The 13,117-nt window shown below is 41.4% G+C and overlaps 1 protein-coding gene across 1 annotated transcript in view; it reads right to left on the bottom strand.

The window, feature by feature from the left end:
• Positions 1 to 13,117, bottom strand: part of MMP20 (matrix metallopeptidase 20) — a 58,013-nt gene that overhangs the window by 37,256 nt on the left and 7,640 nt on the right. Inside the window, exons 3-6 of the mRNA XM_065881384.1 lie at positions 10,325 to 10,473; positions 8,028 to 8,153; positions 7,072 to 7,233; positions 4,636 to 4,777 (exon numbers count right to left, since the gene is read on the bottom strand). Of these exons, the coding sequence (XP_065737456.1) occupies positions 4,636 to 4,777; positions 7,072 to 7,233; positions 8,028 to 8,153; positions 10,325 to 10,473 (579 nt within the window). The remainder of the gene's footprint in view (positions 1 to 4,635; positions 4,778 to 7,071; positions 7,234 to 8,027; positions 8,154 to 10,324; positions 10,474 to 13,117) is intronic.

The following is a 13,117-nucleotide window of genomic DNA, read 5'->3' as shown; positions in this document are numbered from 1 at the left end:
GCCATGGGATTCTAGCTCTGGACAGCACCTTAGGAGGAGGTTAGGCAGGGAGGTTAGGAGCATGGGCTCTAGCAGAGGACAGTGTGGGTGTGGGTGTGAGCTTGAACCAGTTATCTTTTCTATGTATAATAAAAAAGGAATAATAATCCATACCTTACATGGGTGTTGTAAGGAGTTGACAACAAAGAGCTTAGCATAGTAAGTACTGGACACACTGAAGTCGCTATGAATATCAGACAACACCTCATTTTAAAGAGGAGAAATAGAGGTTCAAAGTCCCAAGTTGGGTCAGTGGCAATTCCAGTGTTGAAAGGGTACTACTGCTGGCTCCTTCTAGCTCCTCCTAGACCTTTGGTATTACCTGCCCTACCACAATAGCTCATCAGATCAGAAATGGGAGAAGATGACAAGGTGATGGCTGAGCAGATACAAGTTCGCTTTCTTTAATCCCTCCCCTAATCACTCCTTTCTAAATGTCCCTTCTTATATCTATGTTTCCCTTTCTATTCTGTTACCACCCTCAGTATTTACAGTCAAGATTTTGTCAAAGGATGTGTTATCTTCACTTAGTCATGGCAATTTTTGAATGCTCACAGTTTGATAAACAGGTTAAAAAATTTTTCTTTTGCTTTTTTTTTTTTCTTTGCGGTACGCGGGCCTCTCACTGCCGTGGCCTCTCCCGTCGCGGAGCACAGGCTCCGGACACGCAGGCCCAGCGGCCATGGCTCACGGGCCCAGCCGCTCCGCGGCATGTGGGATCCTCCCGGACCGGGGCAGGAACCCATGTCCCCTGCATCGGCAGGCGGACTCCCAACCGCTGCGCCACCAGGGAAGCCCTTCTTTTGCTTTTTTAAGAAAACAATTATAATTGCATGAAAGGGCATAATACCTTTGACTGCACTGTCTCCTTGCCTCTATCACAAACATTGATATTACCAAAAGAGCAAGCTGTGTGCTGCCCTGGGGCACAAGTGCTACATGAATTGTATGGGCAGCAGAGTCTGACAAGGTTATCCCTCAGATGAAGCTGATGTCATCTTGCACGGTGTCCAGGCTTCCTGCTCTGCACCTTGCCTATCACTCCTGGGTCAACATTTACCGATTCCCCTTTGGTTTACTTTTTGGTTATAAACAATAAAAGTAAAGTAAATAATCAATAAGGCTTAATATAAAAGATAATAATTAAAAATACCTCAGGTTGTTTCTAATCCCTAATCTGTTGTACATGTTTTTTGATTTCCACTCTTAAATATAGTAACTGCCTTTTATTGAGTGCTTACTGTGTGTCTGGCACATTAGTTGCCCAGTGTCACCTGATCAGTAAGAAGCATGGCCAGATTTAAACCAACTTAGCCTAAGTCTAAAGCCTGAGTTCCTGGGCTTTCCTTTCATTTGCCTTTAAAATCAGATGCCCATTCATTATTGAAGCTGTTCCTAATTTTTAAAAATCAGAAACAATCCAGATGTTCATTAATTTGGGATTGGTTAAATAAGTTAGGACAGATCTATATATTAGGATAATATATACATACATAAAATAAAGATGAAAATTAAAATTCATTGACATGGTAACATGAGAGATTATTGAGTGAAAAAATGTACAAATCAGCACATCCAGCACATTACAAGATCCCACTTTTGTGGACATCACTGTCTCCCTCCCATATTTACAATAAATCTCTACCCAGAGAAAAAGTCTGGATGGACATCCAACAACATGTTTAACAATGTGATTACTCTGTGTTATGAGCTGAATGTTTGTGTCTCCCCGTAATTCATCCCAAACCCCAACGTGATGGTGTGATGGTATTTGGATGGGACCAGTGAGAGGTAATTAGGGTTTGATGAGGTCATGAGGGTGGGGCTGATGGGATTAGTGCTCTCATAAAAAGAGACACCAGGGCGTTTTCTCTCCGTCTAAATGTGCACATGAGCACACAGCGAGATGGCAGCGCTGTTTGAATGTCCCTCTCCCTCATCTAACCCTGAAGTATACAAAAGCAAGGGGACTATTGATCCATCTTTATAGCTCCAGTCACTACAACAGTTTTTAACACTCTGTATGAGCTCAACGACCACTTTTCCAATGAAGAAAAAAGAATTAAAAATAATGTCACACATGCATATGCCTGAGCCACCTCTGCCTATTCTGATGTGGTTGAATTTAGTCCCCAGTAAGGGGAGGAGTGGAGGTAAGAGTTGGGATGTTTCTCTTGCTGTCCAAGGAGAGAAGTAATTATGCTCCCTGAGAAGCCACAGAACGAGGAAACAAGGAACAATTTAATTTAAACTCATGAGATTTCCAATACATCTTCATGCTTAACCTTGGTCATTATCTGCTTCTACTAAGGGGGCTTCCAGTGTGGCCTCGCCCACGACTTCCCTCAGCCGCAGGAAGCCCAGCAACAGCCTCAGCATCATTCAAACACAAGAGTTGAAACCGGTGTCTTTTTACTACTTTGTTTTACCATGGATAGAAAATAATAAAACTATTCAAAACACTGGCACTCTGTCTAGGTGCTATCGCCACACTAATTAGTCACAGCAAAATGACATCAAGCAGACTGTTGTCTTCTCTACTTCAAGCCAGTTAGGCCTAAGAGTTACCATTGGTATTACCCAACCACACTTAGCATCCTTCACATCTGCACACGTGTATTTTTAATTTCCATGTTATTTATATGCTCTGGGTCTATTATTCATAACTTAATGAACGAGACACCTGAAAAATAGGCAGCTTATTCAGAGCTTTACCCTTTACTTCAACCTCACTTATTATCAGAAGCCTAGAACTCACAGGTAGGCCTTCCCTTACAGGCTTTTACTCCAAAGGCTTAATTAACAAACTGCTAACACACTGTATACCAATTTCTGAGCCCTATTATTTACTCTTGTTGCTACTTCCCTAGCAGCTGCCTATAGTGTTCAAATTATTTTCTTCACCTGTCTAGCACAACCTCATTTTTCAACACTAATTCTAATGAATGAAAATAATCCTCTCCTAATCGATTCTATTAAACACCTTTCAATCAGAAGCATCTTCACTAGATTTTTTACTTCCAACAAGATTACCCCAACAACTATGCCCTATGACCTAAAATGAGCAGCTCTCCCTGTAGCTGTTTCAGGTTTTATTCTAGCACTTGAACTTAACTTTGTAACACAAAACCTAAAATTTAATTCCCCTTTGCACCTGTATAAAATTTCCAACCTCTTCAGGGTTTTTCCTATTATTACTCACTGTCTGTCACCATTCATCAACATTTCAGCAAGCCAAAAAGCTAGCATCATTAATATTACATTTAATTTTGCTAGAAAACTTTATTCCAGAAACTACTTATCTTCAGATAAAAACTTCCACATTGGGACTTCCCTGGTGGTGCAGTGGTTAAGACTCCGTGCTCCCAATGCAGGGGTCTGGATTCGATTCCTGGTCAGGGAATTAGATCCTGTATGCAGGCCGCAGCTAAGAGCTTGCATGTCACAACTAAGGAGCTGGCAAGCTTCAACTAAGGAGCCCACCTGCTGTAACTGAGACCCGGCACAACCAAATAAATAAATATTAAAAAAAAAATTTCCACATCAATTTCAAACCAAAAACGTTTAATTTTCCTCTTTTTCCTTATTACACTAATGTTAAACTTACTTATTTTACTTTTGATGAATAATCTCCATAACAATAAAAATACTAAAAAATAAAGATCAACCACCTACCACCACTAATCATAGCTGTATCTGATACTATAGCTACTCCTATAACTCCTATAGTATCTTCACTAAAAACCCAGGATCTCTAGTATCATAAATTACTCAATCTCCTATGCTATTAAAGTTAAATACCAATGCTATCTCATCATTCTTTACAACTCACAGAACTACTGAAACTTCTATTAGTAAGCCCAAAAGAAACATTCCTAAAACAACAGTAATAGAAACTCAAACCTCAGGGTATTCTTGAGTAACTAAAGCTGTAGTATAACAAAAACCCACCAATATTCCCTCCTTCTCTGTGCTTTCTGACAGCTGATAGTTGAAAAGTCAGGAGGCCTTGAGAAAGAAGGGTTTAGGAAAAATACTAGCTTTAGAACCATCCACCCATCTATCTATCCACCTGACTATCCATCCACCCATCCATGAATCCATCCATTCTTGCAACAACCTCTCTGTCCATCTTTCCATCTATCCAACCCCCATTAACAAATATTTATTGAGAATATACTATGTGCTCTCGCTAGGGATACAGTGGTGAACAAAACAGACATCAGATAAATCTGGGCTGGTGTCATAACTCAGCCACTCAATACAACTGTGTTACTTTGTGAAGTTACATGTTCTCCTGAGCTTCTGTCTTCATCTGTGAATTTGGGATTCTAACTCTGCTTCACAGTGAAAAAGGTTGGAAGAAACTCTGTACTCATACTGAAAACAGTACAGTGGCAAGAGCATAGTAGGTGCTCTTTGGGTTTTGGCAGTTCCATATCTCCCCAAAGACTCCTGCCTCCCATCCAGATGCCACACAGGATATCACTTCTGCATGATTGCCACCCATGGCAGCAACAAGGTCCTCTAGAGTGACGTGTGTCTGGATACGGAGCTGAGGCCTGATAAGAGTTGGTGGCATGTCTTAATGCTTACCGGTCCCTGAAGAACAGGAGCTCCTTTCCCAGCATTGTCACAGCATCAAAGGCTGAGCTGGAGTCACAGAGTTCGGGGATAGAAGGATTATGAGGGGGGCTGTGGGGCACAGTGGGCTTCCCTGGGAATGTCTTCCGAGGTCCTAGGATTCAAAGCAACTTGGTCAAAATGGTACCAGGAGTGTAGAGTCTGTGCACTTCTGCTCCAGGGACCTGCTTTCACTGTATATGACAAGGTAATAAAGAGCATGGCTGTCGATGACAGGCAGACCTGGGTTTGAATCCCGGCTTCATTAGTTGCTGACTTGTGTGATACAGGTGAACCTCTCTAAGCCTCCGTTTCCTCATAGTAGAATGGGGCAATAATGGTACCTACCTCAGAAGGTTTTTGTGAGAATTAAATAATGTCTAAAAAGCACTTAGTGGAGTGCTGGGCATATAATAAAAGTTCCAAAAATGGTAACTATTATTTCATTACTATGCATAATTTCTTTGATAGCTATGGGTGTTTCAAATTAGGAATCTATTTTGAAAATTACCTCTGATTTTTTTTCTTTTTGATAATTAAGTACTCTTGTTCTCAATAAGATTATAACTTTCTTGTGTGTTTTCTTATTATTTTCAAACAACTTCTGGGTGTCCTTCCCTGTGCACAAGCCTTTTCTTAGGCACCCAGAAGAGACTGAGCAAATTCTTGGGGCACTGAAGTACCTTGGAAGTGTTTGTCATTTAAAGTGATCTTCTGGTGGACACTCTTGGAATGTAGGACCCGCCCTTTGGGAGAGGTACTGGTGAGTTTTCATCCCCCATTCTGTTCCTGAGGACTGTCTGCCAGCTACAGAAGAGTGAGCTGGGGCTGCCTGAGCCACTGCCCCTCTCAGGTCTCTGTGCTTGATGGAGTCTTGTTGTGACCAGAGCTGAGGATCAGGGAAGGAGTGAGGCACAGGGAAGGGTCCACTAAGAGTGAGAGAAGGGTGAGATCGGGGTGGAAGAGGGTCAGCAATGGGGCGAAGATCTCAGGTGGGGTGCAGCTTTGGGAAAAGATCAGAAACTGGAAATCGGTCAGATCAGAAGTGTGCTGCCAGGCACTCTACCAAAGATCAGGGTGCTCAGGTGGTCAGGGGTGGCTGATGTGTGTGCTTCTTGGCAATATAAAACCATGTTTCTGCATTTTGTTCACCTGTGTAAAAATGGCCATGTCAAAATATATGCTGCAGCTCCTGGCCGAGTAAGAGTGGCCATCAGATGGTGGTGACTCTCTAGTGCACAAAGACCCGTAAAGGGCAGGCATGGATTTGGAGTGGGTTCTTCTTGGTGGCCACAGGAAGTGTTTCACATTGGAGTCCTAGGGCCAAATGTGTTATATGGAGAGATTCACAGTATTTTTTCTTCTTGTCAATCAAGGCCAGAGCAGGACTGCCATATACCCCTCTCTGAAGGGATACAGCTGGCCGAACACTTTTGGGGATGAAATTTGTCTTTTATGCCTCAGGTAAAATCTGACTGCCCATTTCTGTGTACCCATTTCTGACTGCCCAAATCTGTGTGCCCATTTCTAAGCAACAGATGGGCTGGCTGGCATGCAGGAAACATGGGCGAGCTGGGCTCTACAGACCCTTTTCTAGGCTGAGAGGAAGAGGAGGGACTCCTATAACTAAAGCCTGAATAACCAGGCTCTGAAGCTTAAGGAAAAGTCAGTTTCCTAGATTCTTCAGCTTTTATCCATCAAACACAAAAAAATGTAAAGGTCTAATGATGTTTCAAGATTTCATCTCATGGATTAACAGATTTTTCTTTCTGTTAAGCAAAATTGGATATAGAGTTCCTAATAATCCTTTATTACCTTTGAAAGAATGTTAACGCTTGAGATCGTTTTGAATATTTTGGGATAGTTACCGTCTTTGAGCCTCAGCTTTCTCAACTATCGAATAAGGAAAACATTTCAACCCCACAGGCTGATCCTGAGGATGGTATGGAGATGACTCATATGAACATGATTTACAAACTGAAGATTGCCTATCTGACTGAATGGTACAGTTATTACCGTCATCATTGCTATTTTTAGGAAGATAAGGTCACTTATCTGCAAATGGATAAGCATGATATATATGAACTATAAAAAATATCCATCCTCTCCCAATGTCTGACTCCTGATCGACACTCAAAATACACACAAATGATTGTATTTTCTATGGCCATCAAGGGACCAATATGCTCTGGAGGAAAGATATAAAATTTAATTGTACATCTTACAAAAGAAACCAATACTCATATCTGGTAAATAAGCTCTTCATAAGAGGGCATAGCTGGGGTGGTAGTTTCTAGCTTAATCTTCACTTATGTAGGTAACTTCTGACAAAGTATACTTTCTTTAACTTGGAGACCAAATGCCTGTCACTTTCAGGGTTTGTGGTCAAAAAAAGTGTAGTGATTGTACCGTACAGTGCCTGGATCCCTTTCACATCATCCTTGGGAAGGTGGAATCCATAGGGATGCTGATACTTATAAGTTGGGTACATCAGTGCTGATGGGTCTGTGGAATGGGCCAGGCCCAGTGCGTGGCCAAATTCATGAGCAGCAACGGTGAATAAATTGAAACCTAGACAATATGAGAGAGAAAAAACCGCATCAGCACAAGGTTTTATGTTCAACATTTCCTGTCTTCACAGGAGAATTTATGCCCAAATCACAGTTTATTCATTTTCTTTTCATAACTGGGTTATTCAAAGGTTGTTAGGTTGTCCTGGCACTTAACTTTGCTGACTTTAGTCCAGTCCTCCCCACCTTGCTAGGAAGGGCTTGGGGGTGGGAGAAGATGGAAATGTAAATCAGTTCATTTTGTTCATTGTCAATGGTGCTCAGTAGATTGATAAAGAAGGGCCTTAGAGCTAACAGTGGCAATAATACCTAGATTCAGGCCACAGATGCCTTACTAGTTCCCTGCCTACTCCCTTTTATCCACACAAGTTTCACACTGAAGATTTCCACATGACATGCATGATGTTCTAGAACTTTTATACCCATCCCCATCGTACTTCTCAGGAAAGTACTGACTCCCCTCAGGTCATTTCTGAATATAGCCTATTTCCAAGTACAAGTAAGGATCAAAAAATATTATGTAGTTGAAGAAAAATTGAGCTGTGTGTTGAGTAGGGGATTGCTGCTTCTTGAGATTATACACTATGAACCAGAGATCAGAAAAGTCTACAACACGTTGGAGGGTGGATCTTTTTCCCTTACGGTGTTCCCTTTTGGATTTTTGGCTTACTTGTTTTTCCTAGCCAGCCCCCCTAGTTAACGGGTGGCTTGGGACGTTGAACCTCAAGGTTTCATGATGGAGGCCCAGAAGAAGGTACAATATTTTCCAGGTTATGGTGAATTGTGCAAATATACCATTCGTTCCCATAGTCCACTTCTCAGCATTGTCGAAATGTGTATCTCCTCCCAGGCCTTCTCCAGGTGCAAATGCATGGGCTAGAGTCCCCCGAGGCCCATCGAATGGATAGGAATCCCCGTGATCTAAACAAGTGGGGAGAAACACCAACAGGATTTAGTCTTTCTAGCAATTTTTGAAGGGTACCTAATATCACAGTGAACAGAAAACTTTTTCAATAGCATTGACACTTCTCATATAAATAGGTTTACTTTTCAATATTCATTTTTTATAAGAAGAAGCTCACATGCCAATGAGTAACCTATCCATTAAAAGAATAAAAGGGATATTTTGTATTTTAAAGATAGTAAGCATTAAAAATAAAAAATGTTCTTTTGATATTGTATTTGTTGCAATGTCTATTAATTGGCACAAGGCATACTGTAGACTATGACCATGCCACAGATTACAAAAGGAGAAAGAGTGGATGGTCATTCAATCACAACCTCGTCCACTGACTGGAATGTGAACATGTTGGCAGAGTGCTTTCAATGTATGATTCGGGGTTAGGTGGGGAGGAATAAATTAGGAGTTTGCGATTAAATATACACACTACTATATATAAAATATAACCAACAAGGACCTACTGTATAGCACAGGGAACTATACTCAATATTTTGTAATAACCTATAAGGGAAAAGAATCTGAAAAAGAATGTATATATACATATATATATATATATATATATATACACACACACACACACACACACACACACACACACACATATATAACTGAATCACTTTGTTGTACACCTAAAACTAACACAATATTGTAAATCAACTATACTTCAATAAAAAATAAAATTAATAAGAAAAACAAAAAACCAAACAAAAATATGATTTGACTAAGACAATTATAGTAAATTGAACAAGTGTGTGATTTCTGTTTCTAGAGCACAATATAATTTAAGGAAGCATCAAAAAAAGAAAAAGAAAATTTCTCTGTAATTTTGATATACTTTCATGCATAAAATTCATGAAAGCAATAAAGGTGTTTATAAAATTACAACTTTCAAAGCTTAATATTCTTTTGTATTATTATCTACATTTAATTAAAAGTTCATTACAAATATAATAGAAAAGGAGGAAGAATAAAACGAGAGATATTATAGAAACTACATTTCACAGTTTTTCAGGATTTTCGTGAGCATATCTTTTTTTATTAAAAACCAACAAAACAAATTCTGGTGTGCCATTCCCCGGGTTTCAGTGCAGTGTTGTTTAATCAGATTACATGCCCTGAAGTCCTGGTTAAAAGGCAGCACAGTCCCTAGTTAACTCTGTTTTAGGGAACAGAGCACAAGCTTGGAAGATCAAGAGACAGCCAGATGTTAACTCCATCACCTCCAGAGCTGCCCTGAGCCCACTGCCCTGCTAGTTCACTGTGGGGTGGCTTTGGTCCTCTGGGAGAACAGGATCTGCCATGGACCAGGCCACACCCAGGGCTACCTCTCAAGGGGTCACACTCAGGACTTACTTGATCTTCTCTCTCCTAGCTTCTAAGCATGTATCTCCCCAGTGATATCAGATTAAAATTAAGATAAGGACTGAAATAGGACATTTAGAAATGTTATCTGTGAAGGGGAAGAGGCAGTGATACTCACCTTGACTCTGAGGAAACTGAGAGGGGAAAGGAATTACATGGCCTTTCCATCATCTACTACTAGACATGCTTCTCTGAAAAGGGCTCCATTCCTCGCTGCGGGGAGTTGGGGGATGGAGAAGTGGGCAGGTTGGAGGCAGGCCTGGCATCTCCAAAAGGTGGTATGCAAGTGTGGACAAGACGGCAATGCCAGTCACTCTCCTAAACATTGCTGCACGGGAAAGCCGTCAGGGCTCCTGTGAAATTAATCCTCAGTGAGGATTCAAGGTGGGACATCCTTGGCTAATATGGGAGGGGGTATATGGCGATGGGCATCATCATGGGAATAGAATGAGGTCAGATGACCTTCTAGCCAATGGGAAAGTTAAATCTGACAGCGTTTGTCCCTGCTGGGGCAATACCACTATGAAAGCTGATTATGCTGAGTCCATTCTACAGCTCAGTCTACTGATGACAAGAAATGCTGAGAACTCCTCTGGTTTTATATTCTGGCCAGACAAAGATTGTGACTTTGCCATGACCTTGTCCTCTGCCCTTCACAACTGTGTGAAGGAGGATTGTGTTGATCACATGGATTAAATACTGTAGAAGGAAAAGTGTTGAAACATTTCTCCTCTGATTAGTAGACAAAATCTAAGAAGCACCACAGTACCTCCAGTTTCAAAAGATATCATAATATCTGCTTCTCCTGAGTTTATTCTGACAAAGCTCAGAGGGACGGCGCTACTCCAGGCCTGCAGGGCCATCTCCACTGCTTTGTCCACTTCTGCAGAAGTCATGGAAGGTGTGTATTTGGATATTCTGTGAAAACAGAAAGAACATGTTTTGCTTTCAGTAAGTGCTCCTAAGTGAAGAAAGCAAGAATTACATCAAGGTTGTATTAAAAATAAAAATATTGAACATAAATCTACAACTTAGATTTTTTTCTCCAAAATAATAATTCTTATTTTGCTTTCATATTTGTTAAATTACTGAAACATGTTAAGCAGTAAGAAAAATGAAGGAGAGAAATGAAAGAGTTGAGATAATCTGGTGCTGAAACAGTTTGGCTTTCATTGTTATTATATATCACTAACTTTAAAGAACAATACCTTGTGTAACTTTAAGAGTAGCCGGAAGTCCATTTTCCCTAAAGTGGTTTTAACTGAGAAGGGACCTCTTTCCCCAAAAGGTACTGCAAATTTTCAATTGTAAAATATAAAAACACAGAGTTTTGAGGGTTTTCAAATTCTTGTTCAGAGACCGTCAGGATTTCCCCAGGGCCATGGGGGAATGTTTTTTCTTAAAATAATATGTATCTTAAAGGGGAAGTGCTAGCTCCTCACAAGGATGCTCACTTGAACTGAAAAAGGCTTGAGTCTTTTATCAAGTCCTGGCCTGGCAATGACATCAGAAGGCAGAAAAGTACAGACCATTTTGGACAAACAGTGGGTGGAGACAGTTGGTGTTTTTCTAGGACATGCCATGCTGGAGGCCAGGGGCTGGGGGTTCTTGGCAGCATGGAAAGGAAGGGCGGGAGAAAGGAACTGCCACCCAGAACCTTGGACTCAGATGGAATCATGGGTGCAGAGTTAGAAGTGAATTCTGTGAGAGCCAATCTTGAGAGCAGACACCTAGCCAACTTTCTCTTTCTACAGCTCCTAGTCCAGGCCCTTGCACATAGTAGGCACTTAGCAAACACTTGCTAAGTGGATGAACTAATGAATAAAAGCTCGTGTTTTTTAGGGCCTACTCAGTAGTTCTCAAAGTTTAGGACTTGTGATAACTACTTAGGAAACTTGTTAAACACACATGTATGATCCAGAAATCTGCATTTCACAAGTATTCTAGGTTATTCTGATGCAGGTGGTGCATTCTCAGCTAGAAACCAACAGTGGTTATCCTGGGGGCCCAAAAGGAAGGGACCATGTCCCACAGAGAGGATGGGAAATAGCTAAACCTCAGTAATGGAGAGGGAAGGATCAAGGAGATCTCTAACTCCAGGGACTGGGGCCAAGAGGAGGGACGTAGGTGTCCGGGGGGAAACCAGAAGGACCCTTGAAGGGACCATTTAGTGTTTTCAGAATATGCCACGCCCACTGCATAATATGAAACTGTGATTTATCATGGCTCTGTGTAGTTGGTATCTCGAAGTTCGCTCACATTATAGACAAGCTATCCATCCCCACAGAGCTGCCTGTGTGTTGGGCTGGAGAAGACAGAGATGGAGAAGGGATGACACCAGAAAGGAAGAGCACACGGACAGAGGTCCTGACCCAGGGTCTGGAGACCGACACAGCAGCAGTGATGACAGCTAATGTTCTGTGAATACATACTACGTGCTGGACCTTGTTCTAGGCACTTTTAAATGTGGTACACACTCTAGCCCTCACAGCAACCTTCACAGATAATAGTAACACTCTACGTTTTATGACTAGTCAGGACTTGAGCCCAGTTCTTTACGACTCCAAAGCCTATGCACACAAGCACTATGCTATATTTTGTCTTTTGCAGTCCTTTGGGCTATGTTAAAAGGAGTTATTCTGAGATCCAGTAGCTATATAGACAGAGTACTAAGATAGTCTCTAGTTCCTTTTTGGGTGGGGTGGGGGAGAAGGAGAGTTGTTTGGGAGCAACTGGATGGGCAGTGTGGAGGGTGCTTTTGGGACTGCCCAAAATATTATCACAAGAATATTATATTTCTTTCAGTCCCAAATTAGCTTGATCTCTCCCCTTGTCTTTGCTGTGCATAATCACTGATTAAAATTCTATGATACAGTTTATTTTAAGAAATGGCAGAAAAAACTTCATGAGTTTATATGAAATATTTCTGTCTTGCCCTTAATCATCTCATAATCTTTTGGGTGTTTAATTCCTTATAGGGTGTTTCTTCCCCAAATGCTTTGATTTTTGTGGAATTCTTACGCTGGAGCAGAGGCTAATAATTGTGTTCAGCACCACCTTAATGGACTCTTAGGCTCATAGCAACAGACAAGTGGCCTAGAGGAATCATCTGATCTCTCTTTGGGTTTGAGCCCCCATTTGATCACAGGGAATCACTGGTGTGCTGCTACAGTTTAACAACCAGTTCTATGACCAAAACTCCTCGTCTGTAGGGTTTGCTGATTTCCATACTGTAAGTACCCTCACTATGGCTAATTTCAACAACCAACTTGCCATGAGTGAATGTAAAGTTGGGAGGAGATGAGTAGCAGCACATCATTTCCATCATACAGATAAGAGATGTAAATGACCTCGTGAATATAGATAATAGTAAAATGTAGTATAATAATTAGGAAGCACCATGGACGGTCCAATGGAGGAGGGTGGGCCAACCTGGGAAGGAGGCCTGTACTGGCCCCACAAATGGATGCAGGCTGAGGGGCTGGAATTCTGGCCTGAAAACCCAGAGTACAGTGAGGGTGTAGATTCTGGTTGAGTGAATGAGTCCTCTTGGATCATGCGG

The sequence above is a fragment of the Phocoena phocoena genome, chromosome 8, assembly GCF_963924675.1.
Source record: "Phocoena phocoena chromosome 8, mPhoPho1.1, whole genome shotgun sequence".
In the NCBI taxonomy this organism is placed as follows: domain Eukaryota; kingdom Metazoa; phylum Chordata; class Mammalia; order Artiodactyla; family Phocoenidae; genus Phocoena; species Phocoena phocoena.
Note: the sequence above shows the minus strand (reverse complement) of the source record. Positions and strands in the feature narration are given on the sequence as shown.